A 22173-nucleotide genomic window follows, 5' to 3' on the forward strand; every position below is an offset into this window, starting at 1 on the left:
GATAATGAAAACGTACTAAAATTTAATCATTCATAAAAGCTGGAAAAATTTGTGACACAGCAACAACAAGCAATATTAGAGGTTGTTAAGTACAATTCCATCCTCAAGACAAATCAGAACACCCGTTGCCCCCATCGGTCTATAAAATACAAATTTCCTTAACTTTATTATGCAAAAGTGGAAGAACAATATATTATGGGGAAATATGGAAGGCTTGCAGCTGTCATTATAAAACAAAGTCACTTAGGAAAGATGTTATCTATGCACATCCTTGTAAGGAGGAACCAGTAAAGTATAGTTAATGACTCGTCTTCGGTGACACAGTTAGTGCAGAAATGTACAAGAAGACCAAGCTTTTACACAGGATCCTTTTCAGAAACATATTGTCAAAGACTGATATTACTTTGAATAAAACATTTTAGTTCCCATACGTGGATTGAAATCCACAGTCTATGTTTTCACATGAGACGTTTTCCAGAAGAAAGACACCTTGGATAAGAACAAACAAAAGATAAGAACAGAAATGAAAAACTGTTGTCACCAAGCCGACTGTACAAATTTCTTTGTCATTAAAAAGCAGAGAGGTTCTTAAAGAGTATGTGCCGTGTCTTGCGAGTGGTAAAGTTTCCGTCGGCCTGTTTCAAATTGCTCTGGCGAGGACTTGGAATGCTGGCACCATCCACTGGGAAACAGTAAATCATCACTTGTTTCTGCAGGTTTCACAAGAATGCAGCAGTTTGTTAGGAATGAACACAACAATGACTACAGCACAGTTTGGGTGGAGTTTAAAACATTTTAAAATGAAAACCACTGATACATTTACATGTCATTTCAGCTCAATTGTCATCAAGTAATAGGAAGATGACAGTATTTTTGTATTTTGTGAGCCGAATTACAGATTATCTAAAAGTAAATTTCTAATTTATCCCTCAAATGATTGTTTTCAATAATAAATATACTCTAAATCATCAAGAGGATGTTTATTTTACATGTATAAAATTGGAATAAACTTTTCTTCAGGAATTTGTTGATTAGAATTTGGTTTTTAATGACAGTTGTGCTTAAAATGTACCCAAATGGACTCATTAAGGTTTTAAAATAAAAAAACAAAATTCAAGCTTTGCATCATTTTAGATAGATGAGAATTTATGTTACTACATTAAGAAAATAAAAGCATTTTTGGTATTAATGACCTGTGGATTGTATGAGAGATCGTGTTCCCCCAACATTTAGAATCTTTTAAGAAATAAAAGCCAACAGGATATTTATTGACAAATTGTGTGTTTTCTTTCTTATAACAGTTTAAGGCTGCGTTCACAGTGCAGGCTGAAACGACCCAATTCTGATTTTTTTGCCGCTATGCGACCTGCATCTGATCTTTTCATGACAGTCTGAACGACACAGATCCGATCTTTTCAAATGTGACCCAGGCTACTTGGGTATGTGGTCCTGAATCCGATACGCATCAGATCTTTTGAAATGCGACCTCCGTCTGAACGGCCAGGCAACATGAATCCGACCGCACGTCATCGATATGCTACAAACGTCATAATTCTGCGTTGAAGTAGGCGGGAACAAGAACATAAACATCAACCATGGCGGACGATGCTGCTGAGACCAGTCAGGATGGAAGGAAGCAAGGTCACCGATTGGATTAATATTTGGGGTGACAGCTCTATTCAGGCCAAACTCAAGGGCTCATATCGCAACCGGGCGGTTTTTGAAAAAATTTCCAGCGAAATGGCCGAGCGTGGTGTTGAACCTTCCCCGCGATGACTTTTTTTCCTTCTTCTCCCTTTCTGACCGTGGTCAGAAGCGTGGGGGACAGAAGGCGGATCCTCCTTCAGGGTTCACTTCCCCGTTCGGACCCTCAGATTCTCCAGAGCGGGTTAAGAAAGAGTCAATAGCATTTATTCTGGGGGAAACCTTTAATTCTCGTTCTCCTTCCTCCTTTAACATACAACATGAATGCGCGCCGCCACTGCCCCCCTCATTCTCTACCTCGCTGCACGCGCTCTGTCCTGTCTCTTACACACACACACACACACACACACATGCGTGCAGCCCCAAGCACATACACATCCCCTTTCCACAACAGTGGATACAGACGATCCCGGCTCCAATGCCTTCTTAAAATGAGAAGATTGTAATTGTGCTGGCTCCTTTGTGAAAATAAATGTAACAATGCAAAAAGAGCTCCGCTGTTGATAACACTGTTGTTGAAATTCCATTGTTAACGTTAGCTACTTCCACAAACAATGAGTGATGTCGTTCACCATTGAGTACTTTTCTGCGCATGCGGGTCACTTCTGGGTCATTTCACACAGGAGATCATAAAAAATTTGCATTTAATTGGAAATGTTAACGGCCTTGCAAAAAAATTGGACTTTTACAAAAAATCGGAATTGAGCATTAAACCCTGCAGTGTGAACGTAGCCTTATTGTTCTGTTTATAAATCATATCCTCCTGACTACAGGAATTGCAAATTTGTTCTCTGTAGTGGTCATTTCTAAACCTAAATTTCTCCCCACCACTGCACACTATGGAATTAACTCCTTATAGGATCTACAGAGGACATTTTGGGCTTTTCAGTAAAACAAACGTGAAGGAGTGGAGCTCTGGGAATTGTAGTTTTTGGTGAAAAAAAAAGGGCCAAACTTTTTCTCTGGTAGGCAGGACGATAAGGGCTGTATTTGTATAACCAAAGCAAGGACAGCAACCTTGGTTTTTTTCATTTTCATTTATACTAAAGGCTTTTTAAAGTGGTTTCAGTGACCACTAACATGAGAAACTGTAGTTGCACACATCAACTGCAGGTGGCGTCAGATTTTTCATACCAACAAAAAAGACAAATCTTCAGGCAATGATGTTCATTTTCGTTAACCTCTACATTTCCTCGTCCTCATTAAACCACATCAAAACTGGCGTAGACTTTTTTTTGGTGTTTTTTTAAACTTTACAATCAAAACAGTCAAACAGCTTCAGGATTAGATTTTTAACATGAAATCCAGAAAATGATTATTTCCAGCACAGACTTCAACCTTCACTGACCACCTGCAGCTCAGAGAGCAGCTGCAGCTCAGCAAATGTCTACAATACATTTAACACCCACTCCGTCACTCACCTGGCCTGGAGCAACTGTGGGTGGCAGTCTTAGAGCAGCGTGCAGCCAGACTTCTTTTTTGTCTTCTTTTCAGGCGGCGATTTTCTGTTGATCTGTCGCACCAGATCATAAAAAATCTGCAACAGAGGGATGTGAACATTTCACATCAGCTGCACGTTCCCCAAGAGAAGAGCTCCACATATGGAAAGCTTTGTGCTAATGCTTTAAAAAGCTCCAGCTGCAGCTAAAAGGCATTAGGCGAGTGGGTCTATAGAGGAACCAGGATGCTGAGCTGCACCATCCGGGGGAGGCTCAGGAGTCAGATTAGGTGGTTTGGAGGAAATCCAGTGCTTGATTTTTTATTATAATTTTCAGTAAACCAAATCAGAATTTTGACATCAGATGAGGACTGGGCTCATTTATTGTAACATTTATTGTTTACAGGAAACAGCATAAATAACAGCAAATCGCTGTCACATGGCAAAAGTACTGAAATCTGAATGAAATCAGATGTGAGAATTGGTTTTCCAACAGAGCTGCTCCATGAACACATGACACTCACCTCATTAACGTTGATCTTTGATTTAGCTGAAGTCTCTAAAAAGGCACAGTTGTTCCACTGACGGGCCAGATTCTGCCCCTGCTCCTTTCCAACTACGCGCTCATCTTCCAGATCACACTTGTTCCCCACCAGGATCATGGGAACCTGATCAAGAGGAGGAAATGTTCAATTAAAAGCAGGATTTTTTTTAGCCACATAATAGCTTTCAAAAATTGGTTTGGCAGAATTCAAAGTAAATATGGTGCTTCAAAAAATAAGCTTAAGTCAATTGGTTTGACATTTGCAGCCAGGATTTACAAAATGACTGAACAGTTGAGGTCTGATGTCACACAAAAGAGGAAATGCTCATTGCTATGAAATGAACATATTGATTCTTGGTATGTACAGTGGGGCAAAAAAAAGTATTTAGTCAGCCACCAATTGTGGAAGTTCTATTTTAAAAGATGAGAAAGGCATTTAAATTTCATCATAGGTTAGGGCTGGGCGATATGGCCCAAAAATCTCCGATTTTATTTGTTTTAATTTGATTTCAAACCCCCCCCCCACTTAAAGAAAGCAATAAGTACAAACGGCAGACAACTTAAAGCAAATTTTGCTTTTATTTAATCAAACGCAAGACAAATGTAACCCCTATTTCTGGGATGAATAATAAATAAATGAATGCACTCTTGGAATCAAAGTCCCAGCTGTGTTTTAAGCCACACTTTGTAGTTTTGACTAAAAGGAGACAAACATTCACCTTGAGAGTAGCACCGCTTTCTAAAGGATTAACAATACAGCTCATATCTGGGGTCTAAGGTTTTAATCAAATGAATAAACCCCGTCTTCTCCACCGTATATATGGGTACCATGTCTTTGGCTATATGCAAAGCGACCGCTTCGGTGATTGTTCTTCAGTACCGAGCCCCGGTATTGAAAGAGTCCCGGTTCAACATTCTTCAAGACCGCAGTATCCAAAAGATCTGACCTTAACGGTTCTGCTATCAGTACTGGAGAAGTTGCTTTTTTTTGTGTCCCAAAAAATATAAACTAGAGCTGTGATGGTGTGGGATTTTTGATCACAGCGCTGATGAAGCAGCAGGAGCCGCGGAGTGAAGGAAAACAGTAAAAGGTTCCCCCCCAGGTGTTGGAATAGGTTTGTGGTGCTGCTGCCTTTGACTGCAATGAGCTTTAGGCAAATGTTGCAGCGTGGGGTCTCTTCCTCCACGTCTGTGGCAGCAAACCCATACCAGTTCCAATCAACAAATGATTTTATTCCTTTCTTGGGAACAAACTTCCCACTCTCACCGGTAGCCATGTTGTCGCTAGCTTTTTCGTGTGTGCTATGATGTTGTTGTTTGTCGCTTGCCATACCGCTGTGTGAAACTAACGCTACCGAAGCTCTGGGGAGCCAAAAATGCGCCATAACACAAAAACTCGATTTAGTTATTTTTTAAATTGCCTGTAACAAAAAATTCGAATTAATTCATTCAATTGATTTTTCGCTCAGGCCTATCATTGGTATATACCTCAACTATGAGACAAAAGAAGAAAATCAAACAGAAAATGACATGGTGGAAAATTACTAAGTATTTCATCAATAACAAAAGTTCAACTCTATACTTTGTTGTATACCCTTTTTTGGAAATGACAGCAGTCAAACATTTTCTCTAAGTCTTCACGAGTTTTTCACAAACTGTTGCCAGTATTTTGGCCCATTCCTCCATGCAGATCTCCTCTAGAGCAGTGATGTTTTGGGGCTGTTGCTGGGCAACATGGATTTTAAACTCCCTCCAAAGATTTTCTATGGGGTTAAGATCTGGAGACTGGCTAGGCCACTCCTGGTCCTTGAAATGCTTCTTACAAAGCCACTCCTTCGGTACCTGGGCAGTGTGTTTGTGATTGTTGTAATGCCGAAAGACCCAGCCACATTTCCTCTCCAATCCCCTTGCTGATGGAAGGAGGTTTTCACTCAAAATCTGACGATGTATGGTCCCATTCATTCTTTCCTTCACATGGATCAGTCGTCCTGGTCCCTTTGCTGAAAACCACTCCCAAACCAATTGCTGGCTGACTAAAGACTTTTTCGCCCCACTGTATTCTCTGGATATCTGACCATCTGCTTTGATCCGAAGCTGCATTCTGCTGCTGTAAATATCATTCAAAAAACAACAGACCCCTTCAGTCCATGCATCCTACAGAGTGTTTTATCAATGACAATGATTATGAAAAAGCTTCACCAGCTAATAACACACTAATCTCCAATTAAAGTTTTACAACAACATCCATAACTTGCATCTAAGGCTGGGTGATATGCAATGTTTTTATGTCACAATATAATTTATTATAGAAGGGGATAACAATATATATTACGATATAATCCAAATAACTATATAGTATATATGTCAAATTTGTACACTCTGCTCACAAGATAAATGTGTCATCATCAGCAGGTTGTTTGGATTTAAATATTTATTACTCATCATCCTTTAAACATAACAAATTCACTGAAAAACGAAGCATTAATTCTACAGATTAATTAAAATGTTTTCTAGTTGTACAGAACAAACATAAAATTGTCAAACCTTTTTGTCAACATGTGAAGAATAGTTAGAAACTGCCTTTAACTTTTATTACACTAATGGTTTAAACTTAATTCACTGAGCATGTATTGTCATCTCAAAATTATATTACATTTGAAGAAAGCACAGCCAAACTATTGTTCTAACAGTTTCTTCCCATACTCCCTCTTTTCTGTGCATGTTTTCTGCTGAGCAGGCCTCAGACTTATCTTCACTTTAGCCTTGGAGCTTCCCTCCAGCAGTAACCTGTGGGCGTTATTTTCACACGAGGCCCATCGGACGATCTTCTGAATATGCAAATGCAGGGTTTTTATACCAAAGCCCATCCCTGAGCTCGTTGGTTCGGACTTTGAATGTACCATGTTCATATGTCTGTCCCCTTCGTGTTTGGGCGAAGTAAAACCTCCACAAAAGCTAAGTTTTGTCTCTGAGTCATTATTCATTATTTCTGTGTGCAAGAAACTGATGGGGTAACGAACCTAAAAATATTCCTATTTTACAGTCCTTTCTAGAAAATCCAGTTTCTTCACATTTGGTCCTTCTGAGCCGGCCGGCGCGCGCCCTGGACATCGCTGGAACCCCTGGGGGGGGTTGCCTGAAAACCGCTAGCGGTCTGAGATCACAGCCTCAGCATTGACCAATCCGCCTTCAGGATCGGCGGCCCTCGCCCTTGGGTCCGGTGGTGCCCCCGGTGACGTCGGACCCTCATCAAATAGCGACGTTCATTGCTTGAAGTGAGTACGCCACACAGAAAGTCTGTCCTCTCTTTACTTGTTAGGGTTTTATGTTGACTGTGTCTGTGTCTTGTGTGTGGGTGCCTCATCTCTTGGGGAAGAACAGAGAGAGCCGTGTGCAGTCACAGTGCTGCGCGTGCACGCTGACCACAGGAGCGCCTGCAGTCAGCCTGCTGCGGGTGCATGTGTCCTCCTTCACGGGAGATGACAGGGAGAAGTGTGTAGCGTAAGAGAAAAACCCGTCGGAAGCTGTGTGTCCCCGACGTAGGGATAGATTCGGTTGAAACCCGTCGGAAGCTGTGTGTCCCCGACGTAGGGATAGATTAGGTTGAAACCCGTCGGAAGCTGTGTGTCCCCGACGTAGGGATAGATTAGGTTGAAACCCGTCGGAAGCTGTGTGTCCCCGACGTAGAGATAGATTCGGTTGAAACCCGTCGGAAGCTGTGTGTCCCCGACGTAGGGATAGATTCGGTTGAAACCCGTCGGAAGCTGTGTGTCCCCGACGTAGGGATAGATTAGGTTGAAACCCGTCGGAAGCTGTGTGTCCCCGACGTAGAGATAGATTCGGTTGAAACCCGTCGGAAGCTGTGTGTCCCCGACGTAGGGATAGATTCGGTTGAAACCCGTCGGAAGCTGTGTGTCCCCGACGTAGAGATAGATTCGGTTGAAACCCGTCGGAAGCTGTGTGTCCCCGACGTAGGGATAGATTCGGTTGAAACCCGTCGGAAGCTGTGTGTCCCCGACGTAGGGATAGATTAGGTTGAAACCCGTCGGAAGCTGTGTGTCCCGACGTAGGGACAGAATCGGTTGAAACGTGCTGTCGGCTGTGTGGACGGCTTAGGGACAGATTCGGTTAAGGCGCGTCGTGCACGGCATTTGGGAACAAACGGAGCTCCGGGGAATTCATGTGTGTGTAACGTTTTTTATGTCTTGTCTGTGTCTGCTTTCTGCGACGGCTTCTGTGGTGTATGCTCGCTTTGATTAATGCCTCATGATGGCTTTGATTCATATCTTATTCTAAATAAATGCATAATGAATATGGTGACTCAGTTGACAAATAATTAGGCTTCTTTTCTGATTCTCCAAGCTTTTTCTGCTGATTAGATTCAGCGCTGGAGGATCCATAAAAAGGGTTACTTGGGTGGGAGCTCTGGTTTGTGATTGAAATTGAGAAGCTGGTTCTCAGGACAGCCACATCCGCAAGGGATTTAGCTCTTGTAGAAGCCTGGTGTGGTCTATGAATTCCTGAGAACGTTGTGGCTGATCGTCATTCATAACCCTAGAAAACATGGGTGGGACTCATTCACAAAATCTCACTAAAAAGAAAAAAAGCACATTGATCAGGTCCAGAAAACTTTTCATAAAGTTTGGAAGTATGTGGGAAGTCAGGATCAGACATAAATCAAGTATTTGGATAAATGGTTTAAAGATTATGGATTTGATAGAAAGTTAAGCAGCCTCAGAGTGCAGGACAGAGCAGAAGGAGGGGGGGACAGCTTCACAGATCAGAGTGCGCGTGCCCGAGCCTGCAGACAGGCTGATGAGGACTCGCAGAAAGGAGGGGTGATTTCTCCATTGTAAGCAGATATAAAAGCTTTCTCTGCTCTCCGAATAATGATAGGACGTGTTTTAGTATGTTTTTTGGGGGTATTTTAGTGTTTAGGACATGGACTAGGGTAGATGTTCAGAAAAAGCAATAGAAAGTATCATTTCTTACAAAGCAGATGTGGATCATTTTGTGGAGGACAGACCTCCCTCTTGTATAAACATGATCAGACTCGGACGGCTGGTGCAGCCTTCCTTTTTTTTTTTTTTTTAGTTCACTCTCCCCTGCTCATAAAAAGTTTGATTGCAGCCTTCTGACCCCACTAATCAGGTCCCTGCATTTCTGCTTGTAAATCAGGATTGACCCCTTAAAAGCATTCCTGAGGGTCTCTGGTTCACTAACTCGCCTTACGTTTTTTTTAATGGACATGTCTGCTAATCGTTCTAAGTTTCAACTCTCAGGGGAATAAGTGCGGTAAGACTAAACTCCAGCTGGCCCAAGCACAAGTTAAAATTTTCGGGACATTTAGTTTCTGTTTCTAGCAAAATTATTTCTCTCCCCGGACCTCACCACCTTATCTGATCAGCCCCCACCTTTACTCACTCGCTGTAAGCTGCAGCTGCTTGCGCGGCTGATAGTTGAAACAATGTCACCTGTGATTCTCTTGTGCGAATTCTCCAGAATCACATGCAGTATGCTCCACTCCCTTCCGTCCAAGCATTACCATTAGTCAAACTGTTATCGGCCTGTTCATGCTACTGTTGAAATGAGACGCAGTTCTTGTCTGTTTCACTTTCAATGTGTTTTTTTCACAATTTTTATTTTTTTGATTTTTATTTATTTTATTTTATTTATTTTATTTTTTTCCTGATTTTTTTTTTTTTTTTCTACTCTCATGCCTGGCTCTACTGACACCATTGATGATTTACATGAGTATTTGAAGAAAGCTGTGAGAACAAAGGAACGCATTGAGTCTGCCTCCAGCTCTCTCCTCCCCACAGACTCTGCATCCTGACCAGAAGACCCCTGTCGGTGACCTGCTTTACTCGAAGGCCATTCAACGGACTGATTGGTCACACCCGAGGTGGACGGGCCCCTACAAGGTTCTCCTCACCATGCCACCTACAGTACACTTTGCTGAACGACCCTCCTGGATTCCCGTAAGCCACTGTAAATTGCTGAGAGCCTATGAGACTGACATTTTGAGACACATCCCTGGTTGAAGTCCAACTACGAAGCCGCCCCAGTGTGACACCACTCATGGCGAGGGGAGCTCCCTGGTGTGTTTCCTCTAGCGCTGCTCTCTTCCAGCTACAGTGAGCTTCGAACCAGCTAACATGGGTCCAGCTGTTCCTCGTGGTTTCATCTTGTACTTTTATTCCCTCTTCTTCTGGAGATCTCATTCACATCATCAGCGAGGTCAAGGCCCTTAAATCACAAATTTCTTCTCAGATGACTGACGCCTACTGGTCTGGGTCCCCACTTTATTGGTTTACTTCTGGTGGAGTGTACTGATAAAACTAGTCACTCCGGTCCTCTGTGTGTTGTTTTTCTTTTTTTCTTTTCGTCACCTGTTGGATTCCATGTGTCAAATGAATTATCGCTGTCAGGCCAACTCTATCAGCATTATGCCAACACTTAACCTAATTCGCATCCGCTCGTGGTTGAAACTGGTCTTTACAGATTTATTTTATTGTTTTTCTTTTGTTCGATTTCAATTTGTTTATTTTCTTTATTTCTTATTATGTTTCTTGTTCTATGTAACTTTAATTAATAATTTTGTGCCGAGGTCTGGACTGGTGATGCATGTGTATCCCTAGTGATGGCTGCTGAGGGGCACAGAGCCGTTGATGAGTTTTGCCCTCCCTGACTGCTCACTGAATGTTTCACACAGACGGTATAAGTTTAGCCCTGGAGGTTTTCGCATCAACACTCATGTATCACCTACCACCTCTGATATGCTCATTTATTCACGTTGATTTTATGTTTTCTTTTGTATTTACATGTACCTCTACATTTTTGTTTTCGATGCAGAGCCGATATGCTGCCTATACTGAAAATCTTCGTGAAATGGTGTATGGTTGATGATGACAGGAGTTCTGCTGACTATCCATGTATAATTTTAATATGACAAACAGGGGGGTATGTGAAGAATAGTTAGAAACTGCCTTTAACTTTTATTACACTAATGGTTTAAACTTAATTCACTGAGCATGTATTGTCATCTCAAAATTATATTACATTTGAAGAAAGCACAGCCAAACTATTGTTCTAACAGTTTCTTCCCATACTCCCTCTTTTCTGTGCATGTTTTCTGCTGAGCAGGCCTCAGACTTATCTTCACTTTAGCCTTGGAGCTTCCCTCCAGCAGTAACCTGTGGGCGTTATTTTCACACGAGGCCCATCGGACGATCTTCTGAATATGCAAATGCAGGGTTTTTATACCAAAGCCCATCCCTGAGCTCGTTGGTTCGGACTTTGAATGTACCATGTTCATATGTCTGTCCCCTTCGTGTTTGGGCGAAGTAAAACCTCCACAAAAGCTAAGTTTTGTCTCTGAGTCATTATTCATTATTTCTGTGTGCAAGAAACTGATGGGGTAACGAACCTAAAAATATTCCTATTTTACAGTCCTTTCTAGAAAATCCAGTTTCTTCACACAACATCCTGTGAATAAGCTAGGAACTACAAGCAAATTCTCAGAATTTCTTCTCATAGTTTAGACTGTAGCTGCAGCGCAGGTCTTACCTTTGTCGTTTTAGGTAGTAGATTAACAAATAAGTAAATAAACAAACCATCTACTGGCTAAACATATTCTGTAACAACGAAATTATAACACCGTTTTACACAGAAATACCTTCGTTTTTTTTTTAAATAACTTTTTGTACTTTTTTCAGATTTTTTTTTTTGACGAATGAAAATGCATAAAGTAATTTATAAATGGTATGAACACGTCTTTACTGCCATCTAACTGTAAACTCAAATTCAAATATACTGGGAAAACAAGAACAGATTTAGAGAGTTCCTCATTCTACTTCCAGGTGATCAGACTTTATATAAAATCATCACATAAAAACAGCCTGAAAAGGACAAAAGAAATTCACCAACAGAAGAGAAAACTAACATGACTAAGTTTACGCAAACGTTTTTACTCGCCGTCTGGCGGCTAACCCTCTAACTTTTACTTGCCAATGGAGAGAAAATGCTCGCAACTGGCGAGTGTTAATTTCAGACGCTTCAAAATAAAAGTCCATGGCAATAGACTCATTCTTCTATTGAAAAAAGGTTTCATTGCGATACATATTATTGTTCAATCGGACAGCCCTACTTGCAGCAAATCTCCAGGAAAAACTCTTCTGTCATATGTGCTAATTTGCACAAGATCTAAGCTGTGAGGTCATGTTTGTAGAACAGTTGAACAGCATTCCTGCAGATGACTCAGCATTTTCACCGATGGGGGGAAATGTTGTGTAAAAGCACATCTTTTTAAGTTGGCTTTTCTGTTGGCCGTTATGAAACCGAAGCTCAAAAAATAACACATTTTATACCTCAGGAAGCACCGACTGTGTACATGTTTTCCTCCTGTTTATTTAAATGAATTGAGCTTCACACAGTTTGTCCAATTAAAAACACAGCTTATAAAATCTGACAAGTCAAGTGATCTGCTGCAAATAAATGACAAAGCCAGCAAACTTAACACCAAGCACACCCTTCCTCTAAATGGAGCTGTATGAACGCAGACTGAGTGTGGAAGATTACATCAAACAGCAGCTCAGATCTTCTACCCCCACACACGCTTCTCGTACACACCATTGCTGTGTGATGTTCTAGCAGAATTACTCAATAATAAAAACATGTTGCTGCAGAAGGCGAGTCGCATTAAACAAATGATCACATTTTTATGTTTTTAAAATAAACTTTTTGAGCTTTTAAGTGTATTGTAATGCTCATTTTTCAATATAAACAACCCCAAAGTGGTATTTTGACCCGTTCCTCTAAAAACCTGCAATCTGAGCACCGGCAACTCCCAACCCATGAAAATTGAGACGTAGATAAGTGAGAACAGCCCCTTCCAGGAAGCTAAAACGCTGTTATTTCATGTGCACAATATGCACATCCATCTTTGCAAAAGTGTGGATGTTACTTGTTTTTGTGGGGCAAAAGTCAGACACGCAGCCGAGGCCGGTTCTGGGATGACGTCATGAAATGGGCGACATCCACAAGGAGCGAAAGTCTGTGCCTCTGAGATCAAGTCGCCTTTCTGCCGGGTAGGAAAATTGTACACTTAAAAAAACCCAACTCATTTCATAAATAATTTGTTCTTTCGTGTGCCAGGAGTAAAAACCGATCATACATATGGATGTAGTTTACTCCAAAAGGCTTAAGAAAAGCATGATATAGGCCCACTTATCTTCATTTGTGTGTCAAATAGATTCCACTATCAACATCCAGAATTCAGCAGACTTAATTCAAAATATTTACAAGCTCCAAGTTCATGTAGAAAACTATCGCACATATTTACTATAAAGTTAGAAGAAAATTGCAATCATGCAATAAATGGGATCTAAAAACAGCTAAAAGCTGAGATATATTGATGCTTACATGTAGTTATTTCAGAAAATGGTGGACTAATTCTTTCAGTTCCTTTAAGTTCAAGACCACATCTGCAAATGTCCGTCTGTACCTTCTTTCTCCCTTAGCTGCTCAAACTCAAAGCAGTTTTTCCTTGAAAGTGGGCAAAACTCAAAAAAAAAAGAAAAAAAAGGCAGAATCTATGTACATAGCTAGAAATATTTCAAGAATATCTCAGTTAACATTAGTTCCACTAACCCATTTGACCTTATCAACACAGTCTATTTCTGTGTGTCTCTGCTGCACTGCGCTAAGTTACATAAAGGCTAGCTTCAACTCCGGAGTGAATGACTCAGATGTTTGAATAAGACATTTGCAAAAGAGGAAGTCGTGTTACACAAGGTAGAAATAAGCAGATTTATCTGCATTTTAAGACGTTAAATTGGAATAAATAAAAGCAGCACAGAGAGAACTCCAGCTAGAATCACGTTCCTGAATGGTAGGTTGGTTCCTCCAATCCAGTCCACATACCTCTCGTTAGTCACGTAGAGAGACGAAGCTCGAATCTTCTCTAACACCATTGTGGCGGACTTTGCCTATGATGCATCATGTCAGATAAATATCTGAGACATATTAAACAGGTCATAAAGAGTTATGCGGGTGTGAACACGACTGAAGTGTTACTGACTAAATCACATACTGTGGCTTTGTTGGCAAATCCTGAAGTTGTCACCTGTGTTCATTTCTGAATAAATTGGCAAAAAAGCAAAGATTGGTGGGATTTTTCAAGTGTATCATAAAGAAGCCTTAGACAACATTTACTTTAGGACGCTTTCATCGGAAAAGTTTGACTCTGTTGGGTTGTTTGGGTGTTGAAAGACAAGAAAAACTATCATAGCTTAATTATTTTGCTTTGCTTTGACACAATGTACTCTGGAGCAGTGTTTTTCAACCAGTGTGCCGCGGCACACTAGTGTGCCGTGGGAGATGGTCAAGTGTGCCGTGGGAAATTGCCCTCATTAACTGATCTAAAAACATTTCCCATCTCCAGGATGTCAGCTTTGTTCATCCAAACAGGCCCTGATAAAACACTGAGAAGTTAGGAATATGAAAGATCATAAAATTATCTTTTCTTTGTGTTTATATGATTCTATTAAAGGCATTTTGATAAAAATGACGGTACCGCGATTAAGCTGCAACTAAAGGCCCGTACACACCGGGACGAATATTCGCCAGGCGTTATTCGCCAGCGTTTTTCGCCACGTTTTTTGTGTTCACACCCAGGCGATTTTCGCTGACGATGAGTGGAGTGAACATGCAATTTCATTCCCTGACATTAGATGGCGCTTAATGTAAAACAGAAATACTCCTGTACACAAGGTGGCGCTGCGCAACTTTACGCTTCTTAAAGTCGCTTTTCACTCAGAAGAAGAGAGCAAGTATTTACACGCTTGTCAGAATCAAACAAAGAAAACATGAATATTTCAAGCATCAGTAGCTCCAACTGGTGCTTGGTTCGGGGATATTTTAGAATGTCCGTCATTATTGCTTCGCGGCTGTGTAGACGCTACTTGGCGTCTATCTTCTTCGCTGGTATGTGTGCTCAGCAAGGCAGTTTTGTGTTTGAGCGCCCCCAAGTTGTGTTTTACTGTAACTTCAGAAGCTCCAGACACGTGAGCAAAAGCGCCATTCTCATTGGTCGAGTAGATTTCGACGCGACGCGTCGAAAAAAAAAAACGAACCCGAGGCGTTTTTTTTTTTTTGACGCTTTAACGCGTGGCGTTTTTTCGCGTCGGTGTGCACACTCTCGTTGGTGCCCTTTGTTTAGTCACGAGGCGTTAAACGTCGGCGAAAATCGCCGGCGAAATTCGTCCCGGTGTGAACAGGCCTTAAAGCTGTTTTTGGAAAAGTCCCGCCCCTTTAACTGTTTCCACCAATCATTCTTGAAGGCTTAATCACATGCCATCAGTCTGACCAATCAGAAGTGGTTAAAGTCTTAACTTCCTTGTTCCAATTTAGCTCAAAAAGTCGCTCAGTTCTGACAAAAATACCAGCTAAAGCTCGTCTTTAGCGGTGTAGCTTTCCACAGAATCCGGTATCAGACCGTGGAAAAGGTGAACAAAACAATGAAGCTCAGAGACGCGAGTCTTTCTGTCCTTTTGCGGCAGTTTTCACACTACATCTCCTATGATGCATTGGATTATAGGGACAGCGCCTCAGCGCACAATGAGTCGTCCTTGTTAAACGTCTTGAAACCACAACGAACACGCATCAAACAGTTTTTAAATTTTCTAACTTTACTCTCATTTCATCTTTTAGAAAAAACAGCTGCAACTTCCTGCTTTTTCTGCCACAATTATCACAGAAACGCACGCAAGATTGCGCGCGCGCGGCGGTTGGGGGGGGGGCTGTAGATCAATACGGACTATGGGTTTTTTGTCAAGGTTAAAGTGTGCCGTGGCTCAAAAAAGGTTGAAAAACACTGCTCTGGAGAACAGATCAAAGCCATATAAAATATCACCGTTACTACAGCTGCTGCTTTGGAGGCTGTTGTGCCTGAAAAAGCCACTGAGCAGAGAGGAGAAAAAAGAAAAACTTTGTGCTGTCACTTCTCCATTAAAACAGTTTTATAGACAAAACATTTCACAACTGATTTACTCTCATTCAAACTTGCACCATGAGCCTTTTTTGACTTAAAATGTGAAGGCTGACCTCACCAACTGCTTAACTGCTGGTCAGCTGATGATAGTTACCAGTCAAAAATAGGTGCTGCATTGTTGTTTAGGAGCCAGGCTTGAGGTTTAACCGATCTCTAAACAAATGGGCACTCTCCTTTTAAACTTGTAGCTGTATTACAGATGCGCAAAGACACATTCTCATGCAAGAAGCTACATGACAGCAGTTTCATCAAGCAGCTGCAGTTCATGAGGGGAGACAAACAATGAGGCGGTCCCATTTTAGATCTGAAAAAGCTCCTAGAATTTAATAGTCAACGCATCACCAAACCTTGTTTTTAGAAAAAATTAGATTCTTTGTTTTTGTCTTTTAATCACATGCAAGTTCAAGCCAGAGCATGAAAATAGCAGGTTGGGAGGGTCTGGTGCTCAGATTGCAGGTTTTTATTAGAATACTTAGAAATGCGTGAACGGATCAAAATATGGCTTTAGGGTTGTTTATGGTAAGGAATGAATATTCTAATACACTTAAAGTTGAATGTGAATGATATGGGTCCTTTATCAGTTTTGAAAACTCACTCTTTAACCATTCAGCTAAAACTAACCAGGAATTTTGGAGCTACCACGATTTATAAACACCAGATGAGATGCGGTAACTATTAGAAACAGTGTTCCCCCTCGCTTTATCGTGGTTCATCTTTTGTGGCCTCACCGTTTTGTGGATTTTTTTTGAGCTACACAGCATGTTTTTTTTAAACACCAAGTTTTTTTCCGTGTCGTGATTGGCTGTTGACCTTGTCAATCAATCTCCTCCATGCCGTGTCTCCTGTACAGAAAGCGTTCAGTCTGTGGCATTTACATAAATTTTCAATCCTGATCAGATCTTTGTTTTTGTTCTACAATAACAGAACTATTTTCTATGAAGATTTTGACTTTAAAAGTTTAAACAAAGGAGAAAAGTGTGAAAATGTTCATGTCTGACAAAAGTGTGTGATAATGATTTTCAGACCCTTAACCCTTGTGCTATCCTATAGGGTCCAGATGACCCCGCCCTTACTTTGACGTGTTCAAAGGTGGAGAAAGGTGGATAGAGGATTTCATGTAATCCATGGACACCAGTGAAGATCACAAACCATTGAAGAAAAAAGTTTCAGCGTTCATTCATAAAGTCTAGAGGTCTGCACTCACATCCTCTGTGTCCTTTACTCGCAGGATCTGCTCCCGGAGGTCCTGTAGGTCGTTAAATGTCGACTGTGCTGTAATGGAGTAGACCAAAGCAAAGCCTTGTCCGTTTTTCATGTACAGGTCCCTCATGGCCGTGAACTGTTCCTGCAGAAGCACAGAGAGTCCAGATCATCAGTGACCTGCAATTTGCTGCAAGGACCAGCCCAAACAAAAACCGTTTGCTGCAGCTTACTGTTCCAGCTGTGTCCAGGATTTCAAGCATGCACTGCTGCCCATCGATCTCCACTTGCTGTTCAAGAGAAGAAAAGATAAAGCACAGCACGACTATTAACAGGTTGGAGTGTCTTTGAAAACGTTCCTCATGTCACTAATGCTGCTTGTGGTTGTACCTTTCTGTAAGAATCTTCTATTGTGGGGTCATACTTCTCCACAAAGATGCCTTGCACAAATTGGACTGTCTGAAAGAGACAAAAAGAAATAATATTTAACTTGTGGCCCAGGATACATCAGGTGGTGACCAGAACCTGAAAACTTCTGATTGGTCATAAACAATCTAAGGAACTGATATTGTTACTAATACCGTTTAAGTATTCAGAAAAACCTTTTCACATATCCTTTTTTAACTTAATCTTGAAACCATTCTCAAGCATCAGTTTAAGTTTTCATGTTCTTTTTAAATCAATTCTTAACTAGCACGGTAAAATAAGATCTATGGTAAATACAGTCAGGTGAAGAAAAAAAGTGTTGGACCAGAAATGTAGTTTAAATACCTTTTTTCTGAAGGAGAATTTTACATTTTTAAAGTAATTCCCAGTAAAATATTACAAGTTATTACTTCCTCTTAAAGATTATAACGAGAAATGCACTAGATTAAGATTTTATGCTCATCAGAATAACTCAATACAAGTCTGCAGTCACAATGATGAGTTCAGTAACCCTAAACTACAAAAGTATCAGTGACTCAGATTTTCTCTGACAGGTCGCTTTTCTTACACCCACAGATACTTCACATGTAACACACACATTTTTGTCTTGTAGTCCTAAATAATCATAGAAAATACCAAGTCACTGTCTTTCAAATTATGTCACGTACATATTTTCCCTTTAAGGTTTGCACGAGTTGCACAAAAAGGTTACATTTCTACAGTTTGAATAGTTAAAAGACTTGTCACTTTAATATTACCCAGTGCCTTTAAAGCTACCACAAGAGAAAACTGATAAGACAGAGAAAAATCCTTCACCTTTTCCATGAATCAGCAATAACATTGAAGCCATGACAAGGAAAATGATGGAGTTTCAGTCAGGAAGTGATACATTTTATTATGAATTTTGGATTAAAGGCTCCAGAAATATAAATTATCAGCCGATCCTTGGGTTCAGAAAAAGTAATGCTTCTTTTTACTCAATTTGCAATTTGTCCTGTTTGATGCTACACAAACACAAAATGCTATAAATATTTTGAAAATACGTCTGCGTTCCACGAAAGCCTAAAATGCTTGATGGTATGAACTCACCAGTGCAGATTTTCCCACGCCTCCTGATCCCAGCACAACCAGCTTGTATTCACGCATGGTGGGCAACTTCACCGGACCGCACAAGAGTCTGAGAAAGAATGGAGGAAGGATGAGGAACTGAGAACAGAGTTTTCTACTACAGAAAACAACGTCTTTCATCATTCAAATGTGCCATCTTTGTTCAGAATGAGGGCACAGAAAGAAAATGGAAAAATATTTTCAGAACTTCACTCTGTCAAATTAGGTTTCCCACCTAATCCTAAAGATATTTATCCAAAATAATAGACTGAGTTACTTAATGGAGATATAAACAAATAATGATCAATCAATCATTGGGGAAAAAAAAGAGTGAATAGCAATTTTAAAAAAAGTCTTTCAAAATCTCAAGACCATTAAGTGAATAAAGTAAGAAAACAAGCCGGTTTTAACACTTGGCCTCTAAACTGTGGAATAAAAGCTGAAGCTAGTGCGTCAGTGTTCCAGAGCTCCAAATAACTTCACCTCATTACAATACAGGGGAAAAAGGCCACCAAGAGTGACCTATCATCAGCTTCATCAGCTCAACACACTTTCAGATCGCACACACGGCCTGGAATTAATTAGCAGGAGAATGTTCAAGTGTGACACGCTTCACACAAAAATAGGCATTTTCTCAAATCAATCAGCTGGATCCCAATTTAGGAAAACCTTTAGTCCACACAGCAGGAAGAACCAAAGATACATTTTGAATTATGACTTATGAATTACAGCAGTAATCTAGTAATTTGAGAATCCAGATGACAAAACCGATTTATGTTGATAAGTCCCTCTACATCTGGGGATTAGGGGTCAACAGATTCTCAGGTACAATATGACAACCGCTCCAGAGAGACTGAGGGTCGATGGGGAGCCAAAAAAAGTGCTCAAACTACGGTAGTCCTAAAGAAAATCAAGAGACATGGAAGGATTGTGAATCTCAAATACTCTGTTTTTTTCCGAAAATCAAAAAAAGAAAACTCAAAAATAGTAATTATATCATGATAATGACATTAAGTTATAAAATTAAATGATTTATTTATCTTTCACATCTATTTTGACTTAAAAAATGAATTGATTTAAAAAAAACAAAAAACAACCCTAATTCCATGAAGAAGAAAAAACAATAAATCAATCACAAATATGGAAAAAAAGGTTTTTGTTCATCAAATTTAATTAAAACATCATGATACATATAAAAAGTATTTCTTTATTTACCATGTCAGAGAACATCTACAGTAAAGCATCAAAGTACATTTTTGAATCTGAACCTGATGCAGGTCTGCTGTGATCTTTGTCGAACATTGAGACAGGCGCTACATACAGCTCTCTGTCACAGTCGGCCGACATTAGCAATTCTAACTCTGATGTATGAAGGACAAACAGAAACCCGCAGTGAGAAACAGACACACACAAAGAGCCATTGTGATGACCATCCTTTACTCAAGTACATACAAACACAGAAAGGAGATCAGAGAAAGCATGCATGCCCACTGCGCCAATGTCATTACTGGGGTGAGGGGGCGTACCTCGAGGTGACGCCAGCATGCGCCTGATGTGCTTGTTAGCTTAGAAGTGAATGCATGAAGAGGGGAGGAAAAAAAATCACTCCGTTTAAGATGTAAATTTGTGTGGGTGTCACAGCCTTTGCCTCAAAGCCTTTCACATCAGATAAGCAGCATAAGCCTTCCTCTGACAAGATTTGAGGCTGGACTCAAACAGCTGAAGTAACAAGCACTTCATTTATTCGTCCCACTTAGGGCTATGAAAATTAAAACGCTTCCTCGTTTTTGTTAGCAGCTAATGAATACTTCAAAAATGAAGGAATAGATGAAAGACATCACTTAATTTTTTTTTTAAATATAGTAATAAATAAATAAAATGACCTACTGTTCACAGATATGTCGATAAGTCCCTCTACATCTGGGGATAAGGGGTCAGCAGGTCCTCGGGTACAATTATGTCAACCGCTCCAGAGGGAATGAGGATCAATGGGGAACCAGAAAACACCAAAAAAAAAGTGCTCAAACTAGTCCTAAAGAAAATCAAGAGAAGATTTATGTCAGGAGTACATATAAATGATTACAGATTGCATCCATCCTATTATAGTGTAAAAAGTCAATCACATCTGTGACTGTCACTTTAGTGCAAAAAGACCTTAAATCTCCTTCCACAAAGGAACTTAAAACTAAAAGGACTGTAAAGGTGTTTTACAGATCAATACAAAAAGCAAGACAGTCCAACAGAAGGTCAACATCTCTTGATGACAACTACGGCGTCATGAAAAACAAAAGTTAGATAACAGCATTAAAATGCAAATAATCTAGTTTTAACCCAACTTCTAACCTGTAGAAACACAAAACACATAAATGCATACATTTGGCTAGGGTTGAATGGCAGTGAAGCTAAGTAGGTGACTCAACCCCTTCAGTTCAATATACAGCAGGTATCATGTGTCATCCCCGGACGCTGTAACTGCGTTTTACCTCGACTCAAATGAACAGGAAGGCGCCTGGTTCGAAACTTGACAAAAACTTTCTTCAACACGACTTTTTCTTAACGAATCGTGGTTTATGACAAGGCCGTGGCGCACTGTTATCTTTTATAACCGAAAGCCGCTAATAAAATTTGTTTTGTTTTCGAGACAACTTTTTAGCGGAGTTGGTTTCGAAAGGAAGGGTGTGGCTATTAGTTCCCCATTGTAACAAACGCTCTAACATCGTGTAAAAGTTACCCCAATCGACTGACGACTTTACGTAAACGCAAACACGAACTGGTCACACATTTTACCAGACAAATTTTAAACATTACCTACAAAAAGTCTTACAACTTACGTATTAGCATTAAGTTAGCATATAAGCTAACTAACGTAGCTGGAGATCAGGGTTAAACTCCGAACTACAGAAACGATAAAACTAAAGATATTGTGGCCAATAGACAAACAAGTTAACAAACAGATTAACACTAATTCACCGCTTGAATTTATTTTACAACTTTGTTAATGTTCCATAGCGGCTCACTAACTACTTCGCTCAGACACCGAGTGCTAAGTTAGCTTAGGGCTGAACTCTCAGGGTGTCACTACTTTACCGAAAGTTTTACTTAAAACCCCTTTAGAGTTACCAGAATACATACACAGAAATGAGAGGTATAAATAAACGTTCGCTTATCTAAATCACTATAAATGTTTGCACGAACAACTCGTCAGAATCCGCGGTTAGCAACCGTTAGCTTTTTAGTCTTTTAAATTAGCCTCTCAGCTAAGCTATTTACCAACAAGCACCAGTCTTTACCAGCAGCTTTACAAGTTGTCCGGGTTAAAATACAATAGCTGCTTACTGTATCCTTACTGAACTACTGCGTCATAATTGAATTAATTACTTCGAAATAACTGATTTCAACAGTGAGTAGAAGCCTGATGAGACTCACCGTGTTCCGCTACGTGTGCGCTAAACGTTCCGAGCCTGTGGATGTACGGAAGGTTCAGCGGGAGCCGCTGATTGGACCAGACTCGGCCAATTATGGCAGCGCTCTGTAGAGCGGTCACTTCAGCCGCGCGGCTCCTTCTGCTCTTATCATCACATAGGAGCAAACACATGACATGAAGTCTGTTAAAGCGCATGTGCTTACATCTATGCAGCAGGGCTCTAGACTGCCGCTAATTTAGTCGCGACTAAATTTTTCAACGGTGCGCCTAAAAAAAAT

At 40.5% G+C, this 22173-nt stretch overlaps 1 protein-coding gene across 1 annotated transcript; it reads right to left on the reverse strand.

Moving 5' to 3' along the window:
- Positions 1–2: 2 nt before the first annotated feature.
- Positions 3–22123, reverse strand: LOC101171247 (ras-related protein O-Krev). Its single transcript, XM_004070864.2, has 9 exons — positions 21898–22123; positions 20359–20503; positions 18454–18541; positions 17329–17397; positions 17172–17228; positions 16943–17083; positions 3667–3810; positions 3126–3241; positions 3–710 (listed from the first exon to the last, which is right to left on the reverse strand). The coding sequence occupies exons 3-8, from the start codon at positions 18508–18510 to the stop codon at positions 3155–3157; spliced, it is 555 nt and encodes a 184-aa protein (XP_004070912.1). The 5' UTR covers positions 18511–18541; positions 20359–20503; positions 21898–22123; the 3' UTR covers positions 3–710; positions 3126–3154.
- Between the last annotated feature and the right edge of the window lie 50 nt (positions 22124–22173).

The sequence above is a fragment of the Oryzias latipes genome, chromosome 7 (assembly GCF_002234675.1).
Source record: "Oryzias latipes chromosome 7, ASM223467v1".
NCBI classification, from domain to species: domain Eukaryota; kingdom Metazoa; phylum Chordata; class Actinopteri; order Beloniformes; family Adrianichthyidae; genus Oryzias; species Oryzias latipes.

Excerpts from the sequence above, each read along its gene's own strand:
- LOC101171247 (XM_004070864.2), bottom strand. The coding sequence starts at position 18,510 with ATGCGTGAATACAAGCTGGTTGTGCTGGGATCAGGAGGCGTGGGAAAA. Across the intron at positions 17,398-18,453 it reads GCGTGGGAAAATCTGCACTG|ACAGTCCAATTTGTGCAAGG; the intron begins GTGAGTTCATAC and ends TGTCTCTTTCAG. Across the intron at positions 3,242-3,666 it reads CAAAGATCAACGTTAATGAG|ATTTTTTATGATCTGGTGCG; the intron begins GTGAGTGTCATG and ends CCTCTGTTGCAG.